Source organism: Didymosphaeria variabile (genome assembly GCF_027946475.1).
Source record: "Didymosphaeria variabile strain IMI 356815 chromosome Unknown scaffold_1, whole genome shotgun sequence".
NCBI classification, from domain to species: domain Eukaryota; kingdom Fungi; phylum Ascomycota; class Dothideomycetes; order Pleosporales; family Didymosphaeriaceae; genus Didymosphaeria; species Didymosphaeria variabile.
Window position 1 is genome coordinate 1,954,221 of NW_026611620.1, and position 14,372 is coordinate 1,968,592.

General features: G+C 52.4%; 6 protein-coding genes across 6 annotated transcripts; 2 read left to right on the forward strand and 4 right to left on the reverse strand.

Annotated features, from left to right (window-relative positions):
- Positions 1 to 557: 557 nt before the first annotated feature.
- Positions 558 to 2,163, forward strand: N0V89_000625 (uncharacterized protein; the record flags this gene model as incomplete). The annotated part of the gene is made up of 2 exons (XM_056209446.1): positions 558 to 627; positions 677 to 2,163. 2 exons carry the CDS (start codon positions 558 to 560, stop codon positions 2,161 to 2,163), a joined length of 1,557 nt encoding a protein of 518 aa, XP_056076268.1.
- Positions 2,164 to 4,316: 2,153 nt separating this feature from the next.
- Positions 4,317 to 5,289, forward strand: N0V89_000626 (uncharacterized protein; the record flags this gene model as incomplete). The annotated part of the gene is made up of 3 exons (XM_056209447.1): positions 4,317 to 4,522; positions 4,570 to 4,892; positions 4,943 to 5,289. The coding sequence occupies 3 exons, from the start codon at positions 4,317 to 4,319 to the stop codon at positions 5,287 to 5,289; spliced, it is 876 nt and encodes a 291-aa protein (XP_056076269.1).
- An 859-nt stretch (positions 5,290 to 6,148) lies between these two features.
- N0V89_000627 (uncharacterized protein) lies at positions 6,149 to 7,031 on the reverse strand (the record flags this gene model as incomplete). The annotated part of the gene is made up of 3 exons (XM_056209448.1): positions 6,149 to 6,554; positions 6,628 to 6,945; positions 6,970 to 7,031. 3 exons carry the CDS (start codon positions 7,029 to 7,031, stop codon positions 6,149 to 6,151), a joined length of 786 nt encoding a protein of 261 aa, XP_056076270.1.
- Positions 7,032 to 8,404: 1,373 nt separating this feature from the next.
- Positions 8,405 to 9,898, reverse strand: N0V89_000628 (uncharacterized protein; the record flags this gene model as incomplete). The annotated part of the gene is made up of 3 exons (XM_056209449.1): positions 8,405 to 8,505; positions 8,553 to 9,702; positions 9,749 to 9,898. The coding sequence occupies 3 exons, from the start codon at positions 9,896 to 9,898 to the stop codon at positions 8,405 to 8,407; spliced, it is 1,401 nt and encodes a 466-aa protein (XP_056076271.1).
- Positions 9,899 to 10,407: 509 nt separating this feature from the next.
- KRE9 (Cell wall synthesis protein kre9 precursor) lies at positions 10,408 to 11,396 on the reverse strand (the record flags this gene model as incomplete). The annotated part of the gene is made up of 4 exons (XM_056209450.1): positions 10,408 to 10,470; positions 10,554 to 10,962; positions 11,019 to 11,119; positions 11,172 to 11,396. 4 exons carry the CDS (start codon positions 11,394 to 11,396, stop codon positions 10,408 to 10,410), a joined length of 798 nt encoding a protein of 265 aa, XP_056076272.1.
- A 575-nt stretch (positions 11,397 to 11,971) lies between these two features.
- On the reverse strand, positions 11,972 to 12,925 carry N0V89_000630 (uncharacterized protein; the record flags this gene model as incomplete). The annotated part of the gene is made up of 1 exon (XM_056209451.1): positions 11,972 to 12,925. One exon carries the CDS (start codon positions 12,923 to 12,925, stop codon positions 11,972 to 11,974), a length of 954 nt encoding a protein of 317 aa, XP_056076273.1.
- Between the last annotated feature and the right edge of the window lie 1,447 nt (positions 12,926 to 14,372).

Here is a 14,372-nt window from a genome sequence, read left to right on the forward strand (position 1 = left end):
CGCCTGAAAAACCGAGTAAGGACCTGTTTCATGAAAGATCTGAGGAACTGAAGGAGCCCAATCTTCTGAGAAGGCATTTTGAGACAGAAGTGAGGGTGCGAAGTGACCTACCAAAGTCGCGTGTGGCCCACAGAGCGAGTATATAAGAGGCCTCGAGGAGGCGCTCGGCATATCATTGTGGATATCTGCGGTGCCTGCTGTCTCATACCGAGGATGATCAAGTCCGCCTACAGCGCAACAGTTTTATCCAAAATACCCACTGCATGTCGCATTGTGATAGCGGCTACAGTCAGACTGCTGTTAGTTTACGGAAGTTGACCGAGGGATCGGCGGAAGATGGCCGAGTTTTCCCACACGTGACAAGCTAGTCATTGCAGCGCCTACCCCAGCTCCACTCTCAACAACACTTTTGCGGCGCCCTGGTGGTCCCCATACCCCGGAGTGATTCCCCGGATTCTATGGGGCGCGCATCCTACATATACTGTCGCCTTTTGCCCCAGTAGTTTCAACAGGCTTGATTCCCAGCTCTTGCCAAATTTTCGTCGATTGCCATCAACATGGCGCCGAAGATGCCCCCTTTCTATTTACTTGCTGTCATTATTCTGGCATCTGGCGGTATCCCCAAAGGTATGTGACACTCCCCACAAACGTGATCTGGACTCATACGTGACTATAGGTTACGACGAGGGAGGATTTAGTGCAAGCGTAACCTTGCCAGCTTTCAAGGCTGACTATGGTCTGAACAAAAACCTTTGGGTCGGCAATGCAACAGGACTCGCCAATCGCACCGCCAACATCAGTTCCTTTGGTGTGCTCGGAGCCGCCTTCGGAGCCATAATTGCCTACTTACTGAACGACAAGGTGGGAAGGCTATGGTCCTACAGGATCGCTACTATGGTGTGGGCCAGCGGCATCCTCATGCAAGTCTTTTCATCTGGCGTCTTCGGCTTCCTCCTGTTCGCCAGGATTTGGGGAGGCCTCGGCGCAGGCGGCCTCACGGTCATCTCTCCACTCTTTCTGTCCGAGATCGCACCAACAAAGTCCAGAGGCATGGTGACTAGCATGTATATGGTAGTACTGCTCTCATTCCTGTCTCTGGGCTTCTTCATCAACTACGGTGTCAGTAGGCATATGGCTCAAGCCAGAGCTCAATGGCAGATTGTCCAGATGGTTCCACTGATCCCCATGGGCATCTGCTTCTTCGCCTCTTTCCTGATTCCGGAAAGTCCTCGATGGCTTGCCTCGCGAGGCCGCCGACAGGACTGCATTGCCTCGCTTGCTCGTCTTCGAGGGATCTCTCCCGACGATCAAGCGCTCAGGGGTGAATACGAAAGAACTGAGTTGGAGGCCAATGCACTTATCGAGACATCTAAGACCTCCATGCCTCAAATAGCGAAAGAGTGCTTCACGGATCCTAATCTGCGAAGCCGATACTTCCTTGCCGTTGCTTTGCATACCATCGCTCAGTGGACAGGTGGTAATGGTATTACCTACTATATTTCGGACATCTTCCAGTATGCTGGTGTTAAGGGCTCCGAAACTTCGCTCATCACATCCGGAGCCTACGGTCTGGTCAAACTGTTTGTCACCATGATATTCGCCTGGGGTCTCATTGATAGGCTCGGTCGCAGACGCTGCATGCTAGCCGGTCTGGCTCTCCAAGGCATCACTCATATCTACATGGCCATCTACTTTGGTGCGATTGGGCAAGGGAATCAACACGCATCTGATGCTGCAATCGCATCGGTCTTCATTTACGCGACAGGATGGTCTATTGGGCTGTGCACGATCCCATACATCTACGGAACAGAGATCTTCCCGACCAAGGTCCGCAGTTTCGCGTACGCAACCACCATGGCACTGCACTGGCTCTACCAATTCGCTGTTGTGCGAGTGACACCAGTCATGCTGGCTGCGCTCGACAAGTGGGGCGCATATATATTTTGGGCCATGATCTGTGCAATTGGAATCGTTGTGCTAGGATTATGGGCACCTGAAACGAAGAGTGTGCCTCTTGAGCGTATGCACGAGCTCTTCGACCACTCCTGGTACAAGTGCTGGAAGTCGAAACTGGACCCGCGCATGGATTATGGGGAGTCCTACGAGGGAAAGGCTGATGTCAAATATACAGTCGAGCAACGAGAGGGTGATTCTCGTGCGTAGAAATCGGGCCGGTTAAGGGGGATTAGCTAAAACTTCCGATAGATCTCTCATGTCGTCGGATTTAGTGTCAACATCCGTTTCGAAGACGGTGATGTACTTTGTTATGAATACAGTGGGGGCCAGCCAATTTGATGGTCGATCTTGGGTGCCCTCTGCACCTTGCAGATCTTGCTGAAGGATTTTCAATCTTCACGCCGTACACGGTCAGAATCAGTAGAGCCGGCTTGGTGTAGCTTCAAGCGCTTGAACGAAGACTACCGAGCTTGAGACACTTAGTCAGTGGTGCCTCAACCGAACGCAATAATGTTATAATTGAGACATTGGGGTAAACCGGAGAAAGGCGAAGGTTCGGATGTTAACCGAGGCTAAACTGGCAGTAGCGTTGCTTCTCCGCACGTGCTGCATGGGCCCAATATTCATACACTTGGGCAGCGTTGACCACGGAACATGACCGAGAATTGCTTGCCAGCGATTACAATTCCGAAGAAGAATCTATGAGACATGGAAAGCGGACCCCTCCAGAAGCGCCACCCCAAGAAGAGCGCGTTCTCTTGCGAAGCATGCCGAAAGCGAAAGGCAAGCATTGTGTTGTCAAGATTTGGCTCGTCTCAGTGGCGCTAATGGTCTATGCCAGGTCAAATGCGATGCTACGCATCCAATCTGCAATCGATGCAAAGCTCGTGAGGACACATGCGTCTACAAATTGTAAGAGGAACCGGATTGCTCTTTCATCACTGTTGCGGTCGCGCGTGGTTCCGTAACAGCTGTCGTGACCCTCAATACATGCTGTAGTGGCAATAGACTCATTGGGAACAGATCTCCGACCCTATCTTACACACAACGACTTGAACAACGTGTTGAGCAACTCCAAGCGGCGCTTCTCGACGCGCAAAAGAGCAACTTGAAACCTGTAGTCAACGATACTCCAGTCGATCCAGATCTGGTCTCCAACAGCCAAGCTATCCCCTGTCCTCCTCGAGCCGTAGAAGCCTTGAGAATCGAAACCGATGGAAGGCTGTCATACCACGGCTCTACAAGTCTTTTTCAGCTGCCTGATAGCACACATCAACATACAATAAATCGAGATCACGCAGCTCACGAAACAGCGACCGACAAGGAAAGTCTCGTGAACAACGCATGGCGCGAAAGAGCGTACGAGAGGCTTGCAGATATTCCAGTATGATAGGGATGCTGTTGACCATCCCACAACAGACTAATGAGTTACCATAGGAACCGTTCCGATGGCTGTTAGATTCACACTTCTGCTGGATCCAGCCGCTGTTTAACTTCGTATACAGACCGGCATTCACCCGTGTGTACTTCCAGGTTATGCAGCACTCCCATTGCTGATTCCGGATACAGGTGACATGAAGACAGGAGGCCCTTATTTCTCGCAAGCGCTTTTGAACGCAGTAATATCGCATTCCGTACGATGGTGCCGTAATGAGCCAAGCATGGAAGAGTTGCTCGCTCCCTTTGATAACGGCACAATATTCTCGAGAAACGCTGCTCGGGATTTGTTTGAGGACGTCCAACACGGACAGAGTAAGATTCCAACTGTACAAGCTTTGTTGCTGCTGAGCGCTCAGAATTGCGGCAGCGGTAACAGAACCCAGGCTTGGCTATATAGCGGTATGGCGTTCCGGTTGATTGATGGTACGCAATGTCGGGGTAAAAAGTGGGTGTTCATGCTGGGCGATTGTCTAAGAAGCCGAGCGTTACACCTCTAAGTCTGAGAATGTCAGACATTAGCAGCTGGCCAGAACACCTACTTCACCCACTTCTCTGGTTGGTGAACATTACACTGACTTTGTACCCGCACTTTTAGATATGGGCATCTGCGTCGATGGCAAGAGGTATGCAAGCGCTGGTCATCTGTCAGCCGAGGATATTGAGATTCGCAATCGATTGTTTTGGAGCTGTTACTTCTGGGACAAACTGATATCGCTCTACTTTGGACGCTCGCCCATTCTTCAAAATTCTGAAATAAGCCCTCCAAGAGTCCTGAGTAAAACTTTCAAATTGAATGCTTGATAAACTACTGACTTACCTTAGTGGATGACACCGCTGAGATTGAGCCCTGGACACCCCACGGTCTTTCCACATCCGAGTACCGACCGAAACAAGCTCACTCTATCTCTTGCTTCATCCACATGTGCGCACTTGCAGAGATTCTGAACGAGATTCTTATTCACCTATACAATCCATCCAAGGAACTACCTCGGTCTCAAGCATACAAATGCGCAGACTCACAGAGCTTCAAGCTGCGAAATTGGTGGCGAGACCTCCCAGAACACCTCAAGATCAACATCTCAGATCCAAACCTAGAATGCCCTCCAAGCCACATCGTAACGCTCAAGTACGTACCACTCATCATTTCCAATAGGCAATGTCTAATCAAAATAGTTGTCTCTTTCATACCATCAACATCTTGACAAATCGCGCGAAGCTAAAATTGAGTCGCGAACCAGACTTGGCGGGCCAGATGACCGAGGACAACCCGTTAGTCCAATGTATGTCATCAGCGACTTCGATAATTGCTTTAATCGACTTATATAAGCGCACATTTGGCGATGGACATGTCGTCTTAAGTCTGGCCTACAGTGTCTATACAGCGGCTTCTATCTTTCTCCTGGAAGTGCAGGCGCTAGGCCATGCTGCGCCCAGCACGCTAGAAAGGTTATCATTTTGCGTAGAAGCCCTAGATCGGCTGAGAGTGACCAGTCCAGGTATGTTGACTCGAAGCTTGAAGAAAAGTTTTGTTGACCAGTACCCCAAGTCATCGCCACTGCCTCAGATCTGATCGCAAGAGAGCTCGATGCCCTCGGCATACAAACAACGGTCATGCTTCCTCCCGCATCCAGTCATACTGTAAATCAACCGGTTGCAGACCGTCCGCCTCCGCCACTGCCCACTAATGCTCCAACAATCATGAACAACCCCCAATCTTACGGCCCAGCCAATCAACTTGGAACCACAATAACGCTCGACAATCCTTACCTGGTAGGCGACATGGATGATTCACTGGGCTTCAACCTTCTCGACATGTCGACCGAGATGTACGAAACCTTTTCGCAGGTTGAGCCGATCAGGGTAACGATGAACCCAGGCTTCGATATCTTCTAGTCTACAGGTATGTGGTATACAAGCTGTCAACAAAAAGGTCTACGCAACCAGGAAGCATCCCAAAAATACCTCCATCCATCTTCGACATTACCCCGGACACCTCAAACCGCATGACACCTTCCCCCGATGCAGACTTGGCAGCACACTTCCGTAGTACCAGTGCATACAGCTTCATCACCTTAGCATACATTTATCTAATGCATCCAGCACTTACAATTGATCGTTAAACACCGCCTCTCCAGGAAGACGTTGACGCTCCGTGGCTCCTCAACTGGTGGCATCGCGAGCGCGCCCAGTACAAGAGTCGCAAGAGTGACAAGTGTGGCCTTCATCTTGGTTTTTTGATTCAGTGGGAAAGAGAGAAGGTTAAGATATTGTCAATAGGAATGGCTCGAGGTGACGACGCGCTTTTGTAAGTAAGGACGACGGCTCGCAGTGTGCTACCCCAGATATATGCATCCTACGCGAAGGCTTACCGTTGCTTATGTTGCTTATCCCTCAGTCATCGGCATGAGGCGCTAGTGGCTGAAAAAGATATCAGGATACTGATAACGATCCTGAAGGATGGCTACGACTAAAAAGGGCACGGGACTTATCAGAAGGACACTGTGTAGCAGTGACTCGAATTGTTTATGGTTAACAAGGCATAAAGGGAGCTTCTATAGGTCAAGTGGCGACGTGGAATGTCTCAGACTCGAGACAAGATTGAAGGGAATCAGGGAAAGGGGTCGACTTTAGGTCTGGAAATTAGGCAGTACAAATTGGTCCGAGGTACTATATTTGGCGCTGGGCAGGATGGGAGGTGCGCAACATTGCGACATACGTCTGATTGCTAGGGATACTCGGGTTCACCCCTTCATCACCTTAGTGGTGACGCCGCACTCGCAGAAACACAAACTCTCAAGATCTCCCCACAACGATGTCCCCTCTCCCACCTTCCCTCTCCCCCATTCCCGTCCTCCTCATCCCCATCAATCTCACTCCCCTTTGCCTCTAACATAAAGCTCAAATCCTCCAGCGTCCTTCCATGCGTCTCCGGAAAGCACACCCACACAATCCACGCCTCGACAAGCAGCCAAACACAGTACAGAATGTAATATTTCCAGCCGATAGCATCTATTGCGATAGGATTGACGTACGCGTTGAAGAAGTTTCCGAGACGCCCGACGAGCTGCTTGAAGGCGAGACCTTGCGAGCGCTGCGTGAAGGGGAAGAGCTCGACGATGTAGGTGTATGCGAGGGAGTTGAGGCCGACATTCAGGAATCTGGACAGATGTTCAGGCGGATGGTTGAAAGGAGTGGGTGAGGCAGTGGGGATGAACGGGGAGGAGGGCTTACGGATTGTACAAGAATATGAAAGCGATGCTTGTGGCTGCTGCTGCTTCCGAGCCTGTGATTGCATAGCGTGCGGAGGCGATAGTCCATGCTGTGAAGCAGGCTGCCATACCGAGGGCGCCGAGAACAAACATGTGTCGCCGGGGATACCGGGGAGCGATCAGCGAGAGAGGAACAGAGTTGATGAGGGCCCAGCAATTGTGTGAGAGGATGATTCGTTGTATTGTGCGGTTGGAGGTTACGCCAATGATGCGGAGGACTTTGGCGAAGTAGTAGGTGATCAGCCTGTCGCTCAGCTTAGCAACATTGCCGGTCGTATCACTTTACCGGTATATATCGACGTACCCGTTGCCGGAGACCTGGCCAAAGATGCCAGTGAGACCCGAGACAGCGAATCGGTGAAACATTGCCTTCGAGCGAAATACATCCGCCCACATAAACCTCTTCGCCAACTCTTTCTCAAGCGCAATAGACGCGTGTATCTGCGCAAACTCCCTTTGGACATATTCCTTACCATCCAAACCTTCACCGTGGTACCTCATCAGCACATGGTGCGCCTCGGCCCCTCTCCCATTCGAGATCAACCACCTCGGAGACTCAGGACAAAAAGGAAGGAAGATAATTTGTACCGCGCTAAACGCGACCTGTAGCAGACTCGGGATTCTCCATCCCCAGGTAGAGTCCATAACGAAAGTGGCTGTCGTCACGCCCGAGGCGATGATGCTGCCTATGAAATAATTTGCACTGAAGAGAGACGTCATGGTCGCCCGTTCTTTAGCGTAGGCGAGCTCGCCGATGAGGGCGGAGGCTTCGCATATAACGAACAACACTCCGCTGAACAAACACCACAACCGTTAGCTATCGTCTCATGGGGTTCTCATGACAGGAAAGGGGAGACTGACAAGCCCAAAAGCCACCGCGACGCGATAAACATATCCGTGTTCATCGCTCCAGCCTGAAGTCCCGCCCCAAGCCACATAATGCACGATCCAATGGCGATAGTCCAGCGACGACCACACAAGTGGCTCACGCGCGGTTCGAAAGGGACGGCCATGACCATTCCCAAAGAATGAATGGCATTCAGCAGCCCAAGCTTTGCGCTGGATGGGTTGTCGAAATCTAGTTCCATTAATCTTACAACTACCACAATGAGAACATGGTAGCTCACATGCGAGCCACGAGGGTACCGCTTGGAGGTTGTTCATCATCGACCCGTCGAAGCCTAGAGTCCATTCCGTCCCAATACATGTCGGTATGAGGATGAAGTACAGGAGTCGTAACTTTGGCTTTTGATACCACTTCACTGTATCGGCGCGGACGATGTCCATCAGTCGAGGGTCCAAAGGCTCCCTCATTGTCGTTGAGGCAGGAGCCGTATCCCCGAAACGAATTTACTATCCGGGGATACAGACGCTGAAGCTTGAATCGAGGGAAGGACGACAGCCATTGTCAGCGAAGGAAAGAAAACCACAATCCTTGTAGACTAGAGGGGCACTACTCGTGAACATCTGTCGAAAGATACTGTAATACCAAGAGTCGCCAATGGTGGAGCAGCGTTGAGAACCGTGCTGGTCGGCCAATCAGGTGGTCGCGATAGGTAATACTTGTTTGTACGCCACTATGCGACCTACATAATATCCGTCTTCCTTACGATGGACTACGACATCTTCAGCTGTATTATTTGTTGTTCATTCGCGTCCATCAACGTCGCAATCACCCCTGAGCATGACCCGTTCCACAAAGCAGAAGTTAAGAAGCGTTATAATCTCCCCTGACATCCTCAGCAATCTGGACCGCTCTTGATAATATTAAGCATGTCGTCAATCTCCTTGGGCGCCGGCGTGAGGTTCTCGTGCCCCGACTCTGTGATCAGAACGTTATCTGCCAAACATTAGCTCAGAGCCACCCCATGTAAACGCTCAGCTTACCTTCGATTCTTACTCCACCCACGCTCCAGTACCTGTCCAACACCACCTTGTCAATAAATTTCGCCTGTTCCGCATTCTCCAGAAACGGTTCAATGATGAACCGGCAGAAGTAGCACCCCGGTTCCACTGTGATGACACTCTTCGCCGGCAGCTTGCCCCTTACTCTTAAATACTTGAACATGGGGTCCGTGTCCTTGTAGTTGGCGTTTCCTCCCGTATCATGTACGTCCATACCTAAGTAATGTCCCAGGCCATGAGGCATGAAAGCCACGCTCGTCCTCGCCTGAAAAATCTCATCTGCGGAGCCTTTGAGAATGCCGAGCTTTAGCAAACCGTCAATCAGCACTTTATGGGCTAATTCGTGCACGCCGTCCCAGAGCACGCTTTCTTTGAGGACGGCGACGGTCTGCTTTTGCATCTCTAGCACGATCTTGTAGATGCCTAGCGACTCTTCAGTAAATTCGCCTTTGAGCGGAAACGTGCGGGTGATGTCTGCACAGTAGTTGTTCCATTCAGCTCCAGCGTCCAAGAGCAGCAGATTCTGGTTCGTAATGAGTGCATCGTTGGAAGTGTAGTGTAGGGTAGCACCGTTCTCACCCGCCGCGACGATGGGGTGGTAAGCTGGATTCTTTGCGTTCTGCTCGAGATGAGACTTGACGAAGACGGCTTCCAGCTGTGTTTCGTTCTTTGCTTTTGAGGCTGCTCTCATGACGTCCACATGGCCACCCGTCGAGACCTCATTCGCTTTGCGGAGGAGCGCGACCTCGTAGTCGGATTTGGTGACACGGCATGTTTCTATGGCGACCTTGAGGAGGTCGAAGTCCTTCTCCTTGTACGATAGGAAGGTGATATCATCCGAGACCTGTCCCGGGATGGCAAAGATGGTGGACTGTGCGCTCGTTGACGTAGAAGCCAAGTGCGAGTTGACATCTGCCGTAGTCTTGACTTCATCGACATCATACTTTTCCTTCGCTTCTTCGACGGTCATAGGTAAACCAGACCAGATCACCTCATCGGGCTCGATAGGAGGGATGAACAGAGCGAGCTTGTCGTCGCCGATATCGTAGGTGAGATATGAATCTGCCAGATTGCAGCCGCTCAGATAATAGAAGAACCGTCGTTGTCGAAATGGCACAGGTGCATCGTTATCCTGGGCTGTCTTAGCGGAAAGTCGTCTGTCTTGTGCGCTCATTCACCTCAAGTAAGCGCTGCTTCTGAGCCTCCAGGTAGATGGTTCCTGCTTTGTCGCCCCCTCTTGCAACGATCCAATCTGCAACCTTCTTCGCGTGTGCCTTTGCAGGGTATTTGCCCTTGAGGACGTCTTCGTAGTTCTCGGCTGTGCCCATGGTGGTGTTAAGCTACGAGACTTTTTCGATTAAGATCAGCAACTTAGGCATAGTAAGATGCAGACGTCAAAAGGAGGTGAATGTGCCGAAGCTTTTCAAGTCGGACGATGAGCGTTTGGAAGCTCACGTCGCTGATAGTGGGGTGGTGGGGTATGTTAGCATTTAGCAGCGGCGTCTGGGACCTGTCAAGCCCAAAGAGGAAGGCGAGACTTCTAGAGATTGAATTATGACGTTAATCTCGACAGCTTACAGAATCTGGTCCCTAAGATCCCATGTCGCTAGCTCGTGTTGAGAGCTGGTAGTAATGCGTTCATTGGAATTACCTATCGTATCTAACTCGTTCAAAGCTCCTGCGCCGTGTTGCCATATCTTCGACATGCAGAACCAGCTTCCCTTCATATGCGCGATTGCACAAGTTTCACATCTCGCCAGAAAATCTTCGTCAACGCCGTCACCAGTAACGCCTTGCGACTCCTCTCATATCGATGAAAGCTAATGATGAAACTGATCTAGTCTTCCCAACGCCTCAAAAACTTGGCCATATCGTCTGAAGGCATAGGAGCCGCAGCGACCTGTTTCCGACGTTAGTATAATAATCCAAGAGCCATGAGTTTAACCATGACATAGCCAATTGACTGTCCTTGCTATCACATACCGTATTCTCGATGCTGGTGACCTTGTGTGTCTGACTCTGCGTAATCGTTGTCTGTATGCTCGGAATTGGCAGGTTCGTTGTCGCTATCTTTACGGAGCTCGTCGGGTATTGTGGCTTCGCCGTTTTGGCCGTGATCTTCGTCCCAGGTACAGGCTGCATCGGCGCATATCGAGTGGCGCCGGTCTGCATTGTATATTCCACCTCGTATTCATCATCTGCCACACTCGAGGCATCCGCCGCATCTTTGACGGTTGTGTCGACTGTTGATGGACCATCGGTACCGGTGACATCTTTCATGGCGGCGGTGAAGGCGGCGGAGAACGAGGCGGTCATGCCAGTATAGGAGAAGCGATCCGAGAAGACTGTGTAAGTGCCCCCCTGGGCTCCAGTGGCGACGATTTTGACGTAGCTAGAGCACCCCTGATCAGCAAATGAACAGCGGGAACCTGATCTCAGGATACGTACTATGCATTTGACGGTGAATTTCCACCCACCGTCGCGGGGATCTTGCCCTCTGCCGAACTTCCTCCTTTTGCGAAATTGCCCGATGTCGTTATAGGATAGATCTGGTCATAGAATGAGCACCTCCTGCCACCTAGCTAGCGTATATCTACTGACAACTGTATTGGCGTTCCCAGGATCGTTGGGTCCTGCACACAGAAACGCCTCGTATGTGGTAAGGTCATCGACGCCTGGCCCACTGCCAGCTTCTTTCCACTCCACTTTGAGCGCATCGCCAGCTGTGAGCTTAGCTCCCGCTTTCGGACTCGTGATTTGGAGGCCAGCGCTCGCCAGTGTCGTAAGGGCCGAGAGCACTGCCAGCGGCGCAAGTAACCGGCCCATGGTTGCGACACAAGAAGCGGCAGCGACAGGTAGTGAGAACGATGGAGTTCGCGACGCAATGCTGTGTACGACGTGGGGTAACGAACGAAGGGTATACGAGAGCAGCGGGTATGCGAAAAGATTGCAGATGTTAGCGAGCGTAAAACGGAAAGTTGGCAGGACGTTGAGCTGCGCCTGAGCTTGATTTCACAAGTGGCGCCGTATCGATTGCGCGCCAGGGGCACGAAGGAGCTAACGATCGCCCCTTCCGCCGCTAAGCCTCGATCTAGCCACGAGACATGCATTCTACAACTGGCGATCAACAAGATTCGTATTCGCCTTCTAGTACGCATTTGCACGAGTAATGGGGTATTGGAACTGTGAATTGAGTGAGGAACTCTGAATTGTGCTTTTTCTGCGTGCTACGTGGTATCTCAAAACGGCTCAGAATACCCTCCCTTCTGCAAAGCCATGCCAGCAAACCGCAAACTGGCCCTAAATATCTTACACAAGCCCTGGCCAAGGCCGTATATTTGTTCCGGAACGCCAACCCTAACGTCGATCTTTGATATGCCGAAAAAAGAAACTCGTATGCGCTACTGCTTCCGTAACTTTGGTATTCTCAAATTGAATGACGATGGCAATTTGGCAGTCATTACAGCGGCCTGACCTGCCTTCTGCAGTGCGACCGTGGACTCCTTTAGTCGGCTCTCTGACAGGAATTGCAGGTCAAAGGAAAGCAGGAACTCGACGCAAAGCTCTAAGCGACTGAGAGCTATATCGTTAACGCCGCCTACTGCTGCCAGGCGCTTTTGTGGCCATCGATGGTCTTCAAGCGTCTTCATTGCCGTCGTCAAGCACGCAAGGACTAATCGGTGCATCGTACGGTGTGTGAGTGGAACGTACTTCTCAACGAGACACAGACGGAGTATGTAGGAGCCAGCGGCTAGCCAAACTCCTGTCGACAGGGGACAATACTGCTGTATGCGGTTGCAATAGTCCTCCAGACTGACTTTTGGGACTGACTTTGAGAAGAACTTGCGGGCCATGTTTGCTCGCTGCACCCATTCCGGCTCTGCTCCTGCACCAATATCCGTGATGATAGGTTCATCGTGATGCGCTTCAGACTGCTCCAGAACCGTCGTGGATGTTCGCTCCCTCTCCGCTGGTATGGGCGTTGCTGGTCGAGACGCTGTTCGTTTGTGCAGACGCGTGCCCGGAACATATTCCTTCCCTTGAGGGGTGTGAGGCCGTGACAAGGGTGGTGTCGCGGGAATCTCGCCGGCAGCATTAGCAAGGGCAAGCACCGAGCGAACTACTGTCTTCATGGCGGTTTCGCGAGACATGCTCATGACAACCAACTCTTCCTCCCCTGGTGGTGATGGCGCGTCTTGAATGCTGAGGCTGCTGAACGATGGGAGCACACCAGCGTCCCCTGCGGGATTTGGTGCGGATGGTGGATTCATCGCCTTGGGTGTTCGCCTCACAGGTGCAACTAAGTGCCCAGGAAGGCCTGTTGCTGGAGCGGTTGGGTGACAGATTTGGATCATTGGGGCTGTTTCGGAACCGTAGCCGAGATTGACCGGTGGGTTGACCACGCAAACACAAAGGCAACAAAAGAGGATGGACTGTTGAGTGGATGGCAATGATGGAACCACGGAAGACACACGTCTGGCGTCCTTTCACTGCTGCGAAGTCCAAAGTTGAGAAGTTGCAGGGAGGTCGACGCAACAGAGGTGGAGGGTTTCCTAGAAGGGTATGCCACGAGAATGCTCACGGCCGGGGGATTGCAGCGGGAGACAGAGGCGTGTTGCGTGCGGATTCTGCGGCGTGATGATTGAAATGGATGACTTTGATGTTTGATGGAGGGCGTTGGATCGAGTGAAGTTCTTGTTGACTGAGCAGAACGCTAGCGGGGAACTATGTACTGGGAGCAAAGGACGCCCGGGTTAACCGTCATGTAGCCCGGCTCTACGTGGACCTTTGTGGAGACAGCCGCAGCCAGGGGTAACGCGTGTAGAGGCGTGAGGCGGGTCGCAGAGGGAAATTGCAAATGCGCTGGCAGGTCACGAGCAGGGCAGGTGGGAGCCACTTGAGGCGGAAGAAGGGTCTCGTGCAGTGCAAGATCTGGCTAGAGCGGTGGACCAGCGGGCCGACAGTAGGAGGCGAGCGCCCCTAGGCTTCTGGACGTGGGCGCATTCAGGCGGACAATGTATATGTTCAGAGGACGGTCTGGCGAGGCCTCGCTTTTAACACGCCTCGCAGGCTGCGGGCATGGGAGTCTGACGAGGGTTCGATTGCGAATGCGGGGAAGAGCGCGCTCCGCCGATGCAGGGTGCACAGGAACCAAAGAGCAACAACAGCCGCAGGGTGGCCCGCGCTGGCGACGGGCAGAGCTGATCGTGAGTGGTGGTGAGTCGGATGGCCGAGGGCGTGCCCAGCTGCTATATACTCGTACATGCACACGGTTTCGCATGTGCTGCTGCGGCTGCCAGAGCGGTTGCCAGAGCGCGTGCAGTGGAGTCGTACTTGGCCAGATGTGGGCTGCGGCCGGAGGGGAAGCTGGCACGCTGCATGGCGTCAAATGCCTCAGCCTGGCCTCGAGTCACCTCACGCGTTGCCAGCACCACCGCGATCCAGCCTCTCCCTGCTCTGCTGCGGCCGACGTTGCCCTACACGTCGTGCCGCAGCGTTTCACACGCATTCTGGTTCTCACCTACCGTGTGAGACGCGAAAGGAGCCATCGTGTGCCGCGGCTAGAGACAGGAAGCCCTGTTTCTATAGGGCAGGAGCGACAAACGCACTTGCTCTACACCGGGGTAACACAAACGTAACGTGTACCTACCTAGGTAGGTAGTCTGTCACCTGATCGGACGAGCACGCGAAGGCGCATCCATCAATCGACGCCTAGCCCTTGCGACATCGCAACGTACACGCGCAGTCATGCATCTTTTCGAGCGACATCAGTGCCCGGCCGTGGACTCCACAGAAACACCC